The 15,552-nt window shown below is 42.6% G+C and overlaps 1 protein-coding gene across 2 annotated transcripts in view; it reads left to right on the top strand.

Annotated features, from left to right (window-relative positions):
* Positions 1 to 5,839: 5,839 nt before the first annotated feature.
* The window catches only part of PARVA (parvin alpha), a 65,906-nt gene continuing 56,193 nt past the window's right edge, over positions 5,840 to 15,552 (top strand). Inside the window, exon 1 of one of the 2 annotated variants that reach the window (XM_009563826.2) lies at positions 5,840 to 6,089. In XM_009563826.2, coding sequence (XP_009562121.1) covers positions 5,954 to 6,089 — 136 coding nt within the window. In that variant the 5' untranslated portion in view covers positions 5,840 to 5,953. Of the gene's footprint in view, positions 6,103 to 15,552 lie in introns of both variants that reach the window. The other variant, XM_054068216.1, reaches the window with a different exon arrangement.

The following is a 15,552-nucleotide window of genomic DNA, read 5'->3' as shown; positions in this document are numbered from 1 at the left end:
GAACTCCAGAGGAATTACCTGCCTGCTGGATTTATGAAAAGTAATATGCCAAATTTTTATCCCTGTTCAAAACCTGGAGGCATGTTGACTTCTTAGTCAGCTGATCAATGTCTGAAGGACTTGACAGGTCCAGAAGCAGGATGTGGGTAGAAATGCCACCATAGGAATTTACTGAGGCTCCCCTCCTATTTATAGCACACGTACACCCCCTTGTCCCCTCTTCAAAAGATTATAGGTCGAAAGAAATTCAGTTGCATAAGTAGTTCAGGAAATGGACTTTGTAAGCCATTCTTGAATCCATTTGCCTCCCGGATAAAGGAATGCCTTACTGATTTTTAGGTTATTTGGTAGGGTTTCCATGGGCACAAACAAAAAAGTCTTGTGCCTTGAAAGCTCTGTTTTTTAACCTAATACATACATGATTTCAACTAAGATTTTCACTTTAGCACTCTCTATCCAGAATGATATACTCTGTTTTCTTTCCTGCTTGAGCAAGTAACAGGATGTGGCTTAGCAGACTGAAGATTCTGTACATCTTTTAAGACTTCGCTGCTGTTAAGATCTGAAGCTATCTCTGCTGGGTTTTGCATGGACCATACAGTTTTTTTTGCATAGTTTAGCACAATGGGTTTGACCTATTAGCATGTCAGTACTATCCCTGCAGTCTTCCTGGAAGCTACATCTCATGAATGTAGATCCTGGTCAATACTTTGAAATGAGTAAGGCATTTTCTGGATATCACCTAAGCTCCTTGCCTAATATTTGCAAACTAATTGTCATTTCTTCTGTTGGCTTTAATGAACTATGGAAAGAGATATGGAAATATTTTCAAGGCTGGGTTGGATGAGGCTTTGAGCAATCTGATCTTGTGGAAGCTGTTCCTGTCCATGGCAGGGGTTTGGAACTATATGATCTTTAAGGTCCCTTCCAACCCAAACCGTTCTATGACTCTGTTATTCTACGATCTTGCGGTCCTGTATGCCAGCAATGTACTTGCTGGAATATTCATGGAACACAGAAGTACAAATTACAGGGAAAAGTGAGGGGCACAAGTGAAGCTTATTATGAAAAAAATCATAATATTGATTTTTTTTCTAAAACTATCTCAAAAAAGCCAGATGTAAATGCAAGTAAATTTGGCCCATTATTTATAATTAACTGACTGATGGAAGGACATGTTCCCAGAAGCATTAAATACTAGGATGATGTCCTTATCTTACTGAAAATTTTAAAACCCTTTTTCTTAATCTCTGTGACTGTATAGACTATGTTATCTTTTATCTTTCAGAGATGTTTTTCTTCATTGTATCTTAGTCTCTTCTGCTCTTTGATGTACAACAAAAAAATACGTTATACTTTTTAAGAATCTGGTTGGAAATACTCTGATACTTTTATGAAATTATGTTAACTTATTATTTGTTGTGTCATTTATTTACGGAGAAGATTTTTATCCCTGAGAAGTTACAACTTGAGTAGAAAGCATAGCTCTGTTTTAAATTCAAGCATAAACTTATGCTCAATGTTAAATTTGCCTTGTGAGCTGCAAACAAATTTATCCTCAAATGTAAACTTTAGGTGGTGGAGGCAATGACAATTTGGAGCCCTTTCACCCCGATACTGATGCTTCTGCTGTTATAATATACCCACACTGGAATAATCGGTCAATGGTGGGGCTGTCTTATAGGGTCTGAAATCACATGCAGCGAAGTCCTTTGGGATGTATAAACTTTCTGGTATGGGTATGGAATAAGAGACGTGGATGTACAACTGCCAGCCAGGTATGCTGCTCCCTACACTGCCTCTCCCAGCAGCGCGCTGAGGTGGCCACTATCAGCAGCCATGTGAAGAGGAGTTGGGGCTTCCTGGTGAAATTCAAACCCACTTTCCTGTAGGAGAAAGCTGGAAGTAGCTCATGCTTCTTAAATTTCTGGAGTGCCAGTGTTGGCCACAGCCTTAACTCACTTCAGGAGGCAAGTGCCTGGCACCTCTTGCTCATGGACATACTCAGGAGCACCAAGTCCTGCCAAAGCTGTTATCTCCAGGTGTTTGGGGGCACTCTCAGGAAAATGCAATCAAGAAAGAGATGTTAAACATCTGCAAAGTAACCTCTATGGTAATGCCTTCTTTTCTAAGCAGGTTCTTTTAACGTGCTGTTAACATGGGCACCTTCAGCAGATAACCACGGGAGAACTGGCAGGTCAGTAGAAGGCTGACTGCAAGTGCTTAGAAAAATAGAGGGTAGACTTTAGACTAGTTCTAGTCTTCCTGAAGTCAGTGGAGATGTTACTGTAGGCAGTCATAACAACAACGTTAGTTTTATAAAACACTTTTGAGAATTCCACTTCCACTTTTTAAGTGACCAGATGGTCAAAAGGCAAGAGCAAAAGCAGACCTAGGAGAAAAATGTTAGGAGAAAACTCCAGGACAAATTAGTAATTATTGTGTGGTCTTACTCAGCTTGGCTGCTGCAGTGCTCTTTCCTACTAGCCTAGCCCATGGTTGGTATATTACGTTCCCTGCCTCATCTGCCTCATTTGAGAACTAAGACTCTGTGACCGAGACCCACGGTAAAAGAAATAAAAACCAGGTGTTCACAGACAGATGCGCAGGTGAACAAGAATTATTTGAGTATGTGGATTTAGCCTTCTTTCATTGCCTGGCAAAAGTACATATGTGATCAGGATACAATTAATTTGTTCAACTGGTTGCCTCATCTGTAAGAATAAGGCGCTGACAGGCAGCACAGTGAGAGCTCTTGTGGTCTGCTCTAGATTTCTATATGTCAGATGCAGTGGGCCAGCCTGGGCAGCCACCTCCTGACTGCTGTGTCCTGTGCATGGGAGCATGGAGCCTGACTGTGAAAGTATTTCATTATCAAATATAAGGCAGACCAAAAACTCAGCCAAACAAAAATCCCTACTGAGTTTATGTGCAGCTATAATTTGTGGGTAAAATACTGTATAAATAAGAGCTAGACATTTAAAATCAACATTCCTATATCTGCCATAACTTAAACCATGAGCATATCAATAAGGCCTTTTGTGCTGAATGCAATATTAGTTCAAGGTTATATGTCCATATATATTCCCAGATTAAAAGGAAAAAAGTAGTATATGTAGTTCTAAATTTAAGATCGAGGAGGAAGAAAACACGTAACTATCCTCAAAGAGAAACATCATGAGTGGAAAAATCCTGCAATAATGTCTTACCCAAAGAACTGCAAATAAATTCTGAAAAAAAAACCTAAAAATATCCCAGTAAACTTAACTCTGTCTGTTGCTTTAGTGTTATTACTAAAAGCACACAGTTTTTATGTTTCCAGATCTGATAAAGTTTATTTTAAACACATTAAGTTTCATTTAAAATTTATTTTCTCCTTGTGATGTGAAACACCCATAGCTCATGAGGCTATTAAATGAGTAATATTGCATTTGTCATTAATTTAGTTATGCCGAGTGTAGTGAAACATGAAAGATGCTGGGTCTTTTCAGCTATTTTGTGTGAGGCTTGGCAAATATGTGCTGAAATCTGACTTTCCCAGACTGCACAACCCAGTACCTCTTACTGTTTGTAGGTATCTGGCTTGTGCTTTCTGTCTTTAACACAAACAGCGGTACAAAGGCAAGCACACTTTTGCTTGCCAAAACACTGTCTGTTCTTCTGTGCCCACACAATCCTGTATTGATGTCTATGTATAGTCATTTGGGTCCAAATGGAGATTTAGTTGGGTCATTGCTCTGCCTGTAAATGCCACAAATTCACATGCATATAAGAAAGGGCTTTGTGCGTTTTTTTCTTCTTCTTTTGACAGAGTCTTTTATTACGTCCTTAAAAATTATTCAAAACTGTTCATCTCTTAATCCACACACTGTGTGAGTAGCACTTCTGTAGAAAGAGAATAAGGTGTGAAATTTGGACCATTCTGCAGACTACAGCCCCAGGACACATTTGGTGCTGCAAGCCAGAGAGAAAACATAAGGAAAGAAGAGATTGTGCTAATGGCTCAGGCTCATTCCTGCTTTTAACTGATGGCAGTATGGATGAATAAAGTTTTTCTCCAGGGTATATACTAACTGCATGCAACAAATACGCATTGATGTCTGCCCCTCATCAGCAAACCAATGTTACCAGCTTGTAAAAACACAACAATTATTAGCCGATTTAGAAATATCCTCATGGTAATTTCATTTCACTTGTTACGCCTAATGGATAGCTAGATATTTGCATGAAGTGTGTGTGGCTTTTTGCCTGAATTGTTAATTGGGTGATTAAGTGGTAAGTGAAAGTAGTGCATCCAGATGACATTAATGCTATTCCAGTCCTGGGTGCCTCCTGAACCAGTCACAGGAAATTATTGGTTTTAAAGATACTTCTCTCTTCAGCTACTCATCTGCAAATCAAAGCAGGGTTGGTATAGGCAATCTATCATGCTAAGTCACCTTTCTCTCCCACTGGTGTTTATAACGGTCTGACTACAACAGTTGCTTTCTTTTATAGAAGTGAATATGATGATGCTCACCACCTCTGAACACAGATGTAGCCAAAACCTACAAGCAGAAGAGCTGCTTTGCAAAATGTGCTTGACTGAAATGTATGTATTAAGTTTAAATGACTTGCACAAAACTATTTAGTGACATTTCATTACTTCGTTAGCTCTTTTCTATCAGTGTTGACCACAGGGTGTAGAAAGATCTCTCTGCAGCTGTGACCCTCGGACACACCCTTCCAGAGCCTTCACTTATTAATGGTTATGGATGAATTGAACTGTCAGAGACCTGGTCTTGCCTGACTAGAACCACGTCTAACTGTTGGCATTCATGTTAACTAGCACTGTTGTGTGTGTGTAGTCACCTACACTGGTGTGTTTGACCAACCAGCCTGAGTTAGTGACCAGTTTCACTACATGGCTGGGTAAAGGTGGACAGTCTATGGGGTGACCTGTGCCTCATTGTCCAGCTCAGCAGGGGTGGCTGTTGGGCTGAGGAGGAGACACTGCTGAGCAGCCATTGGGCTAAGGAAAGGGAGTTTTTGGGTGGCCGTTGGGCTGAGGAAGGCAGGGAGGGCAGGGTTGGAGAGGCTATTAGGTTAAGGAGGGGTGGCCATTGGGCAGCTGTTGGGCTGAGAAGGGTGGGCATGGGGCCAAGAAGAATTGACAACCGTTGGGCTGAGGAGGGGGGCTTTTGGTTACCTTTGGGATAAGGAGGGGGTCATGGGGCAGCCATTGGATTGAGGAGGGGAGGCTTTTGGGTGACCTTTTGGCTGAGGAGGGGGCTGTTGGGCAACCATTGGGCTGAAGAGTGGCCATTCAGCAGCCGTTGGGCTGAGGAGGGGTGGCCATTTAGCAGCCATTGGGATGATAAGGGACTGTTGGGTGGTCACTGGATTGAGGAGGGGGATGCTGAGGGGCTGAGGACAAGGTCTGTTAGACTGCCAAGGGAGACTGGGCTGAGGGTAGGGGTCTGTGGGGCTGAGGTGTTTGTTCGGCACCTGTTGGGCTGAGGACAGGAGTCTGTCGGGCTAAGAAGGGGCGTCTGTTCAGCAGCCATCGGGATGAGGAGGGGGCTCCGTTGGACGGCTGCTGGGCTGCCGAGGGTGGCTTTGGGCTGAGGGCAGCGTTCTGTTGGGCTGAGAAGGGGTTGTCGTTGGGCTAAGGCGAGGTGACTTGGGCTTGGGGGGGGGGGAGGGGTGTCTGTTCAGCGGCCATCGGGCTGAGGGGGCTTTGTTGGGTGGCTGTCGGGCTGCCGAGGGGAGGCTTTGGGCTGCGAAGGCAACGGGCGCTCCCGGGCCGGGGGGGGCGGGAGGGAGGGAAGGAGCGGGAGAGCCGGCAGAGCGGAGCAAGAGCTGCCTCAAATGCTTGAAATAATTCCGCTTCCGTTCAGATCCGGGAACGGCCTCCCACGGCATCGGGGCCTCGGACCCGTCTCCTCCATCCCCAAGCGGCGGCCGGGCCAGCATGGCAACCTCCCCGCAGAAATCCCCTTCTTCTCCCAAGTCGCCCACCCCCAAATCTCCCCCGTCCAGAAAGAAAGATGACTCCTTCCTCGGCAAGCTGGGCGGCACGCTGGCCAGGAGGAAAAAAGCCAAGGAAGGTAAAAATCACAGGTTTGCACGTTTCCTGGGAGTTACCTTCAAATGGGGGGGGGGGGTACGGTGGAGGAGGAGACGGGGGAGAGGAAAAGGCTCTGGGGAGCGGGAGGAAGGGGCTGAGTGGGGAAGGGCGTGCAAGGGGGGTGGGCAGGCGAACGGCGAGGGAGGAGCGGCGGCGCCGGGAGGGGGCCGCGGGAAACGGGGGAAGCCGCGGAGCTCGGGCTGGGAGTCGGGGGGAAAAGAGGGAGAGGGGGCCGCGGAGCTCGGGCTGTGCGCTCAGCGGAGAGAGGGAGTCGCAGCCGCGAAGCTCGGGCTGTGCGGGGGGAGAGGGGGCCGCGGAGCTCGGGCTGTGCGCAGTGGGGGAGGGAGAGGGAGCCGTGGAGCTCGGGCTGGGAGCAGGGCGAGAGAGGAGGCCGCGGAGATCGGGCTGTGCGCTGGAGGCGGGAGAGGGAGCCGCGGAGCTCCGGTTGTGCCGGGGGAGAGGGAGCCGAGGAGCTCGGGCTGTGCCGGAGGAGAGGGAGCCGCGAAGCTCGGGCTGTGCGCTGGGAGCGGAGGGAGAGGGAGGCGTTTAGCTCGGTGGGGTGAGCGGTGACCCCTGTGTGGGGCAGCGCGGAGCTCGTGCCTGGGGACGGGGCAGGGCGGGTTGGGGTGCTCGGCTGGGGCCCCAGCGCCTCGCAGCTCCGCGCGGCTGGGGCGGGCTCGGGGCTCGTCCGGGATGTGGGCGCTGCAAGCCTCGCAACGCGAAGGGAGCGCTGGGATTTTAAGTACGGTGCAAAACCTCCAGACCTCGGTGCCTGGATCTGCTTTGCAAGATCATGTAGTAATAGGATGAAGGGAAATGGCTTTAAATTGGAAGGGGTGAGATTTATATTAGACATTAGGAAGTTATTTTTCATGCTAAGGGTGGTGAGGCACTGGAACAGGTCGCCCAGGGAAGTCGTGGATACCTCATGCCTGGAGGTGTTCAAGGGCAGGTTGGATGGGGCTTTGAGCAGCCTGGTCTGGTTGAAGATGTCCCTGCCTATGGCAGAGGGGTTGGAACTGGATGAACTTTAAGGTAGCTTCCAACCCAAGCCATTCTATGATTTGACTAGTAGTATGTTACTTTATATTGGTATAGAGCATGGTCAATACCTATTGGTTTGAGAAACCAGTGTAATGCACAGAACTGATTTAATGTTTGCACTAGCAATCCTTCCTCAAAGGCTTTAAACTTAACCTGACTATGCTTGTACTAAGCAAAAACCTTTGCCTCACAGCAGTGGACCTTGGAAGAACACTGAGCCCATACAACAGTCTGGTTCATTGTCCATACATGTGAACTAATATCCACTCCCTACTGAATTGGCCTATTTAACATCCCATGAGACAGAGAATTGGAATTTAACATCACTCTCATAATTTTCACAGCTGATGTTAATTTAAATATGATGCAAATAGATCCAAAGTAACAGTCACTTCAAAACAGTTTTTCAAGCAACATGCATTCCTTGCAAGTACGAGAATATTGTGCTCAGCAGACCCTTGCTTCTGATGTGTGCATGGAAAGTGAAACCAGGCACAGTATTTGAGAGTAGCACCAGTGCTGCAGACAAGAATGGCAGAACTTTGGGGAGTACAGCTTCTCATTGTGTACCTATCACATCATCTTTCTGACATACATGGTCTTGCTCTTTTAATTAAAACATACGTTGCACATTTGTGCTCACCTTATTTGGCTTTTTCTGGTTATTTTAGATGGCCCAAAGGTTGATGTAATAGCAAACTTTATTAGTCATCCATTTTCTTACATAGTATTCTGTTAGAGTATTCATGAATATTAGCAGCATTGAACTAGCAATGATTTTCTGTGATAAGTCTGTATTGTAGGTTTAGAGATCTTTAATTTAGCCTATTTGTCATAGATTTAAGGCATCTGTTATTATTATTAAAATCTTATTTTCTTCTGTGGCAGATACTAAGTCACATATCTGCAGCTGAGAGGCAGCAATTACTTCTATGCATAATCTTGTAATCTTACAAAAAGATGTATTCTGTGAAATCCTATTTCTTCTCATTACTTCTACATCTGTATTAAATTTATTGATTAAAACCTGCACGTGCCACTTCATTATCTCATGTTGATATTTATCTTTTTGAAATTTGTGAACCATGTTAGTGTTGTCCTTGTTTGTGTTTACTGATTTTCTAAAGTCTATTTAAAAATAACCAAAATTAGTGGTCTGGAGAAATGTGTTGGTGTTTTTTAATCTTGTGAGGAGTTTATTTGCTGATGGAAGAAAAAACTGTTTTAATAAGTTAACAAACTTTTTACTTCTACATGTGTTTGTCACATTTCTTTAGTGGAAGCACATAAGGAGGTGAGATTGATACTGTGCCATCTTTCTTGTTTGTTTGTTTGTTTGGTTTTTTAGCAGATTCACACGTTTTCAAAGCTGTTAAATCCCTGCTGTGAAGCCTGTCCTCTTCGTGCTTCCTAATCTTTTCTCCACTAGAAATAAATACAGATTTGCAAACTAGTAATGAGTCGCCTTGTTTCCTGCTAACTATGACACACGTAGGTTGCATCTTAAGTTGTACTGCCGCAATTTGTAGGGCTCCAGGTGTATTTGAAGTATAGCTAGGAACTTCCTCTAGGAGGTTCCTCAGGGACTGCCAGAGGGTTGCTGCACACACAGCTCTTTTGTTCTTCTGCTGCACACCTCTCTTTTTGTGAAGCCAGACCATGCTCAGAGGGCAGACCTAGAATCAAAAACTTCAGAGCGTACTTGGGTCTTAGAGGCTAGCAATACATAAGGAAAGTCAGTGGGGCTCGGTGCCTTTATAATCCATAAGGGGCAGCAGAAAATTTCGTTATCTTTCAGCTGGTGTAGGTTCTGTTGTTACTTAGAGGACAGAAATTTACCAATTTCCTTTGGTATTATACCGCAAGGGCTAAGAATAGTGTGTTTAAATAATGCAAAAATATTTTATCTCACATAGGGAGTAAACTGATTACACTTTAGTACTTAATCTGTTTTATATATGTAATTAGTTACTTGTTGTAGATGAGATATGATTATATGTATATAGTTTTTGTGTTTATGCCCTCAACAGGCATTTTGATCATTGTCAAAATGATACATATTGTAAAAGTAGAGGCAGTGCCGAAATGCTCCACCAAATGAAAATCCATTAGGATGTGAAGTGACATCATGGTGAAGAGTAATGCAGATTATTTATGAAGAGAGTAAAGTCTGTGTAGTTTTAGATGTAGCAAAAGTAGTTTATAATACTATATAAAATGAATTTTCTGTAACAATATTAATTTATATGTATAGATATAAAAATATATAGTGAGCCTTTCCTTATGAATTTTTAAGTTCTTGCATATGGTAAGTATTCCACACATGTTAAGAGATGAGAATATTCTAAACACGTGAAATGAATTCTGTAATACCACGGTACAAGTTGTTGACCAAAACAAAGAGGGTAACTGAAGATACTGCTACTTGAGATATCATATGCGATATAAGCAGGCATTAGTTGTACCTTAAGATATATGTTAATCTGGAAAATACATTTCCATTAAATATTAGAGAATATTTTATAAAATCTTAAATTTGGAGCTCAAATTTGCTTATGTTGTCGTCTGTCATGTAGGGTCTTAGCCTGGCTTTGGTTTACAGTATCTAGTCACCGTTGATGTGATTCAAGGATGGGAACGTACTTTAGTCTTTCCCCTGAGAGCAACAGCAACTCTAACTTTAAATAGTGTATAAATTCTCTTAGGGTAATAAAAATTGCAAATTATTGTAATTTATTCCAAACATACTTAATTAGCTTTATACCTAAAAATAAAATTGTGAGTTAATACCAGAGTACTTTATAACCTGTTTACAACTTTAATGTCATATGCAAAAATTATTTGTAGTTCATAGTAAGAGTCCATCCCTTTCATTGCTGAAAAGCATTCAAAGACTGAGCCACCCCATGTATGATACTGGAAGATTCCAGTCTTTATCTGGCAGGAGTTAAGATGCGTGATGGAGCTCATTTTATCAGCAAAAAACAAATACAGATTAATTTTTTTGTAAGCTCTTTATAGCAGCTCCTTGCAGTGTGTAGTAAACATATCTTTATACAAGTGCAAGGAGAGAACAGAATGACCTATTTATTATTTTTTTTTTTTAGATGTAGGAGTGTGTGCTGTCTTATCTTATGAAATTTTCATGGGGGGTTCACTAAGGTCAGGTGTGATTGTCCTCCTTGAATCTTCCTGACCTGGCAATTACAGGCACAGAAATTTCACTCCCTAATAGCTTAGCTTAGTGGAGAATCTTAAGAATTGGCCACTGACACGCTAATAAATCTGTGACACATTTGGGAATGAAGAGCAAAGTTCAGAATTGCTTAAATTGCAGAGGACCAGATGGGAAACACACAGCTTGGACCCATGAATTTGGTAGAAAGCAATTACTGTTCATTGTACAGGCTCAGTCGGTTTTCCAATAGATATGACATCAATTTCTGTAATTTGACTGCTCTTCTCCCTAGTTTATTTGGGTTGATGGGCAGGAGAAGGAATGAATTTTCTTCTAGCTTCCACTTACGATATTTCTTTTTCTTTTGTATGTCTTGTTTTGATTTAATTTTGGTATGTGAGGTCACAGTAGGTTGTATTTTCTGTGTGCCTCGGGGAAGAGTATTTTAACAGCGTAAAATACTGTAGATTCTGCTATTTGTTGATAGTAGCCGTAACTTTCTTAATCTCTACTTTGTTGCCATCATGTATTTCACAGAATCACAGGAAATTAGAACAAATTAGAAATACAAGTTAAGAATAAGTGTAAGGTGATGAGAGGTTTTCAGGGGTTTTAAGTCAAATTTTTGGCCTTCTGGAATCCATGACTAAAAGGCCTTGCTCTGTGACTTACTGACAAAGGTCACGCCTTGGTCTGACTATGGGCATTTTACTATTAAATTTATTTCTTTGTATACAAGAAGTATTCTGCTGAATTTTAATTGACGTATTTGAATTATTTTCTTTAAACCTGTTTCAGCAACTTCTTTTTGAGTAGGCTAATGCATTACTGGCAAAAATAACCGTTTTTTTCTTGTCAGAAGACCATGTGACAGATTCTAAACTAGCTTAAATGCTTTGCAGGGTTTTCTGTTTTACTGCTCTCACCTGATGCTCTATTTAAAATGCAGGTGGAACTAAAAGAAGGACTGTTAAATGCCCTACAAAGCATATTGCTAATATGTGGTGGCAAACAATGAAAATGGGACACTGAATGCTAATTTCGTACTCGTGCTTCAAAGATGGCATAGAGTGTTTTCTATGAAAAGGAAATGGCATGGGGAAGGCTTTATTGTCACTCTGATATCAGTTCTTTCAAATTTCTATCTTTTACTGCAGTGGATCGATACACTGACCCTAGGCCTTCTTGTGCCATCAGAATAACTGAACATAGCGCACTTTACCTCCAACGTTAGTGTGTAGCAAGAAATGTGTAATCTTTCCCTTTTATACTGTGTTACGTATTCCTGTGACCCTGGTACTGCCACAGGCACATCGTATACAGCTGCGTAGCTGATGCTGGACAAAACCTATTAGTACCACCATTGAAATAATTATTGCCCCGGAGCAGGTTCTGTTAAATAGATAAAATATTTCTGTTAAGTGGAATGAACATGGAAAGCAATAAAAAAAAAGAGAGGGAAGACTCACCTGCTTTGTTGTCATTTCATTGCTGTGAGCCTTCTGAGGCACATCTGAAGAGCGTGAAAGGAAAAGAAACTACTCGAGAGGAGAGCACTGGGGTTTTGTTTCAACCCTTTGAATTCAAATTGTCAGAGAATATCTAGGGAGGTCTCTCTGCTCTGACCACTAAAGGGACTGCTTAGTAGAAAGCCTCTGCAACACCTCTGTCAGCATAGACAGAACACTCAACTATTGCTTATGCTGTGATTGCGGTAATCTTCCAGATGCAGCTCTCGGGCATATATGTAGATGACAGCTCTGACATGCTTGGAGTTGTTTGTCATCTGTCAGACCATGCTGCGCTGGGTCTGGGCCAGTGAAAGAGTAATTGCTGCAGCCTTTGAGAGCTTTGGGGTCTGCCTCTCTCTTGCCCTCCTGCCTTTACCTCCTCTTTCCGTAAGTGATGTTCTCTGCAATAAACAAGAATTAATCAGCACTGTTAGCTGTTATATGTAAGATGCTGTTACTATTGTTATATGTGACTAAATCAAGGACCAGGTTCTGTTATGTTAGGCACTATACTTTCACAAACTATGAATAGCCCTTGCATGCAATAATTTGAGCTCTTCATGTGTATATCTTGCCTATTTTGCTAGCTTTTTTTCTTCTTATAATCTGTATTTTAACATTATTTCATTTTTTTCCTAGGGTGCATCATTCCCATCTCATTGGGAATTTTCTCTTTGTTTTTGGTTTTGAAAGACTCTTTTATTTATTTATTTTTTTTATAATAGACTTTGACTGTGGTTAGTTCAGAGAAAGATAGGAAAATAATACCTGTGAATGCATTTTTGAATCTCAGAAGACACAGATAATCCCAAACTTACTCTAAAAAAATAATTGTTTTAGCTAAATATTCATATAGGGCCCAGTCTAAATATACATGATCCATGTATTTCTTCCACAGCAATCTTAACAAGTAGGAACGTGCGAGTCCCAGATGCCTGCATTTTTTGACAGTCAAGTTATTGAGTGTATATCCAGATGTAGAGCTGAGTGTATTGGTGCTTGCTTTATGTGAATGTCTCCTATCACATGTAAACTTATTTGAAGGGGTTAGATCATATAGGAATGTAAAACAGTGTGTGTTAAATGCACTGATGTTGTTGAGATTAGCACAAAACACAGCACTGCCAACCAGTTCCCTGACAGCAAGGAGGCAAAGGAGCCCATGGTGGTGACTCGTTAGTGGCAGGAGGGCCCATGAGTGCAGTAGGGAATGTGTATGAAGAGGAGGCAGAGCTAGGCTCTCCTGTCTCTTCCCAGAAGAGCAGCCTCAGTTGCTTTTGGACTAAGTGAAGTGACACAGATTTTTTTTTTTTCACCCTATGCACGATTAAGTTCTGAAACTCAGTGCTATAGGATGCTTTGGGTGCCAGAAATACTTTTTAAAATGGAGGAAGGGCTAAAAATGGGTCTGGTGGATTCTAGATGAAAACAATAAATATGTCTGCAGTGGACCACATGCAAATCATGTAGGCATTATAGACATTTCTGAATCGGAAATCATTAAATACCTATCATGAGGTCCACAGCTATTGGGAAGCCTATACCAAGGGAAAAATTCTGTTGTTTTGCCTTTCCCTGTCTATATCGTTAAGGATGCATTTCAGCCAGGACCCTGGACTTAAATCTGCTGTTCTGACAGTTGTTAGTTCCGTTGTTCTCTATGATTACCCGCAGGTAGGCACACAGCCACTAAACTCTGTGTTTCCATTTGACTTCCAAAAGCAGTCTTTGATTATATGGGCAAATTACCTGCTACAGAAGTATGCCTTGTATTTTCTGTGTTTTTCCCATTTAAGCAGTTTCTTCATCATCTGAGCTGCTAGGTTTCATACAGGATAAAACTAAACGTACATGTTTAGTTAAAGTAAAGTTAAACCGGTTAACGTAAAGGGGGGGTGGTGAAGAGCAGGGGAGAAGCAGAGCAAGACTTAGACTGCAGAAAGTAGCTGCTTTCTGAGGTGCTGCTGGGCTGGGAGGAGAGATGGCTGCCCATAGGCTGAGTCCATCCCTTCCTCATGTCTCTTCAGCAGCACCTGGTCCCCCCATCTCCTTGTGCTGCCTTGGTCACGGTGGTCACTGCTGAGCTCTAGAGTGTTGTGAGCAGGCATGGATGAGGCTGCTTGGTGTTTTGGCAGCGTTTGTTGCTACAGCAGCTGTTCTTCTGTGGAGAAGGGGTGGTGGCCACAAGCTGCAGCTGGACTATGCTGCCCTACAGACTGACAAGCTGGTTTGCAGAATTACTGAATAGTTATGGTTGGAAGGGACCTCTGGAGATATCTAAAGATTTGGGTGTCTGATGGTTCAGGATCTTACCTGATGGAAGGTGCACTGGTCTGGTCCATTGGGCTCGTACCTCTGACTGGCCAGGTGTGATGAAGGAATGGTGACAGCATATCCTGCCAGTTCTTTTCAGTATCTGCTGTAGATGGGTAGATGCATGCCAATTATCCAGATGAAAGGTAAAAAAGATTAAAGTGGTGAGCTAAAATCAGCATTAAACAAGCGGTTGAAGAGTCTCCATTGCTTCCAAATTACGGGGCAGAGCCATGAAAAGAAGCAAAAAACAGATAGAGACCAACTCAGACTGATGCGTCCTTCTTTCAATGCGTTTTTTTTGCTTTGTATCTTCAGATTTAAAATATGCTGTCCCTGATTTCAGACTCGTAAAAACATGTATCCGATCTTCAACATGAAGGTAGATATAACTAAGTGAAGCTGTAGAGAAGAGTAAATATGAAGTTCTCATTTTCATCCTCAGTGAAGTGAGTACACTGTCAAGAGAATCTGTAATTTTACAGCTCTTATGTTTCTCTTAGCATTTAAAGAATCTGCTCTGAAGGTGAGAGAAGACCAAGAGACCAAGACTCTTACCCAGAGAAAAGTTCTCACTGGGTTTGATTACTGTTAGTGGGGTTCTACGACTTCTGAAATCGCTTAGCTTAAAGGCAGCTTCCTCTAAGTACAGGTCTGTGCTTCTCCCTTGGACAGAATCTCTGGGATACATCCCACTTTTTGTTTTCTCTTTTCAATGCCTCCACAACTATTAAACCATGCCCTCCCTACAGAGTGAATAGTTTAATACTGGTCATTCTGCCTTTCTCACTGAGATTAATATAAAGGCAGTCCAGTTCTTTTGTTACTTTGTTGTATTTGAGATCAAGTGCTTCCTATTAACTTAATCCACAGAGTTCTGCAGTCTTTTTCAGCAAAATGCTGATGTTGCTGAAGGTGAAGTCATCCGTTGTAGTGGCACAGTTCTTTGCAAGGTGAAACTTTAGGGTAGCAGTGGCCGAGGTATGTCTAAAATACCATTTCTTTTCCATGTGCTGCTTCTGTTCTCTTTCTTTTCCTCCCCACGCCAGTTCCTATTAAAACATATGGTGCTGTTGACTTGTGTCGCTAATGATAGGCTATTTTCTTAGGTAAACTGCAGCCAAAGCCAAAAAGAGATGACCCTTTGGAAGGCCAGTTAACACTGCAGTAGATGCAGTCAGTGCTGTGCTGGAAGAAGTGTGATGCCATTTTGCATAAGAGAGGGTGAGCTGGAAGGCAGGGTATTTTACAGCGCTTCACATGTTCATTTGCAACTCTTCCAGATGCAGGGCTGGGGCTGAAGGTTAGCTTGCTCTCTGTGTATTCCTTGTCCCTTCTACAGCTTGTATGTAGTTCCTGTGCTTTGTTGAGTGGGTAACTATACTCAGAGCATTGAG

This window comes from Cuculus canorus, chromosome 5 (genome assembly GCF_017976375.1).
Source record: "Cuculus canorus isolate bCucCan1 chromosome 5, bCucCan1.pri, whole genome shotgun sequence".
Lineage (NCBI taxonomy): Eukaryota > Metazoa > Chordata > Aves > Cuculiformes > Cuculidae > Cuculus > Cuculus canorus.
The sequence above is the reverse complement of the archived record's forward strand: the minus strand, read 5'-3'. Positions and strand labels throughout refer to the sequence as shown.